This window comes from Borostomias antarcticus, assembly GCF_949987555.1.
Source record: "Borostomias antarcticus genome assembly, chromosome: 18".
Taxonomy (NCBI): Eukaryota; Metazoa; Chordata; class Actinopteri; order Stomiiformes; family Stomiidae; genus Borostomias; species Borostomias antarcticus.
This window is the reverse complement of record NC_140251.1, coordinates 23,285,831-23,286,933: the sequence shown is the minus strand read 5'-3', so window position 1 is coordinate 23,286,933 and position 1,103 is coordinate 23,285,831. Positions and strand designations below refer to the sequence as shown.

Here is a 1,103-nt window from a genome sequence, read left to right as displayed (position 1 = left end):
TTTAGGGAGACGGGCTGGGGGTCACCCACATCTGAATCGAGGGTCTGGGCAGAAGAGGTCATCCTCATCTGAATACTCCACTGTGGTCAGGGCTGGAGCTGCGGTCAGGGGCTGGGCTGGGGAGGTCAGCTGGGCTGGAGCAGATGCCTAAGGACATAATGAAATGGCTGTAAAAGCAAGTCGCATACGTTCATTGGAAGCGTGCCATGTCACTGGATACGAGACTGCCTGACATCACATACCTTTTTGCATCGAGCAGGGGCATGTTTCAGCATCTCCTGCAGCTGGGCAGACACCTCCGTCACAGTGGTGCTTGGCTTACAGGCCATAACTGCACCTTTTAACCAAAAAGGGAATGGTTTCAATGCACATGGCATGAAGCAAAGACAATGTATTATTTTGCGAAAATATGAACAATCCCTTACGTAAAATAACATTGTAGAGGGTCATATTCTTCAGAGGCTTCTTCCCCCTCTTCCCATGGACGCTGTAGACACACCACACTCTGTGTATGGCAATGGCTGACAGCACCCGCCGGACCACATCTGGCAGATCTTTGCCGCCAATGGAACTCAGATATCGTGTCTGCAAAACATAAAGACAATCATTTACTTTTACATTTCCTTAACACTTCTCTGCAAAAATAAGGAACAAAGTTCTGCCTTGAAGTTACTCACCATCTTCCTTTGATGATCCTTGTCCTTCAGCTGCTCCTCCAAGACCAGCAGCTCCTCCTCCGTTTTAGCAGGGTGCAGGTCATCCAGTACTGCTCCCCGATAGCTGTCTGCAGACTCGCCGGACAGTCTCTGCTCCAGCCTCATCATTGTCTGTGCCATCTCCCTCAGACTCTGCATGACGCTGGAGAACTGCTGACACATCATCCTCTGGAAGTCTGGATATTAAACACAGATGTGGCTATAAGTAATTGTACGGTCCCATAATGGATATTCAGCTCAAAGTATATCCCTACATGCAGCATGAAGTAGTTCACAAAATTCAGCATACCAGCATCTGCAGAGCTTGATGGCAACACTGCTGGAGCTGTTGGTCTCACAGGCGATGGCATCAGAGAACTACCTGAAAACCAGAGGATAAAGGGATGA

At 48.8% G+C, this 1,103-nt stretch overlaps 1 protein-coding gene across 1 annotated transcript; it reads right to left on the bottom strand.

Annotated features, from left to right (window-relative positions):
- LOC311320975 (uncharacterized protein) lies at positions 1-821 on the bottom strand (the record flags this gene model as incomplete). Its single annotated transcript, XM_084452842.1, has 4 exons — positions 1-147; positions 243-337; positions 426-585; positions 678-821. 4 exons carry the CDS (start codon positions 819-821, stop codon positions 22-24), a joined length of 525 nt encoding a protein of 174 aa, XP_084308968.1. The 3' UTR covers positions 1-21.
- Between the last annotated feature and the right edge of the window lie 282 nt (positions 822-1,103).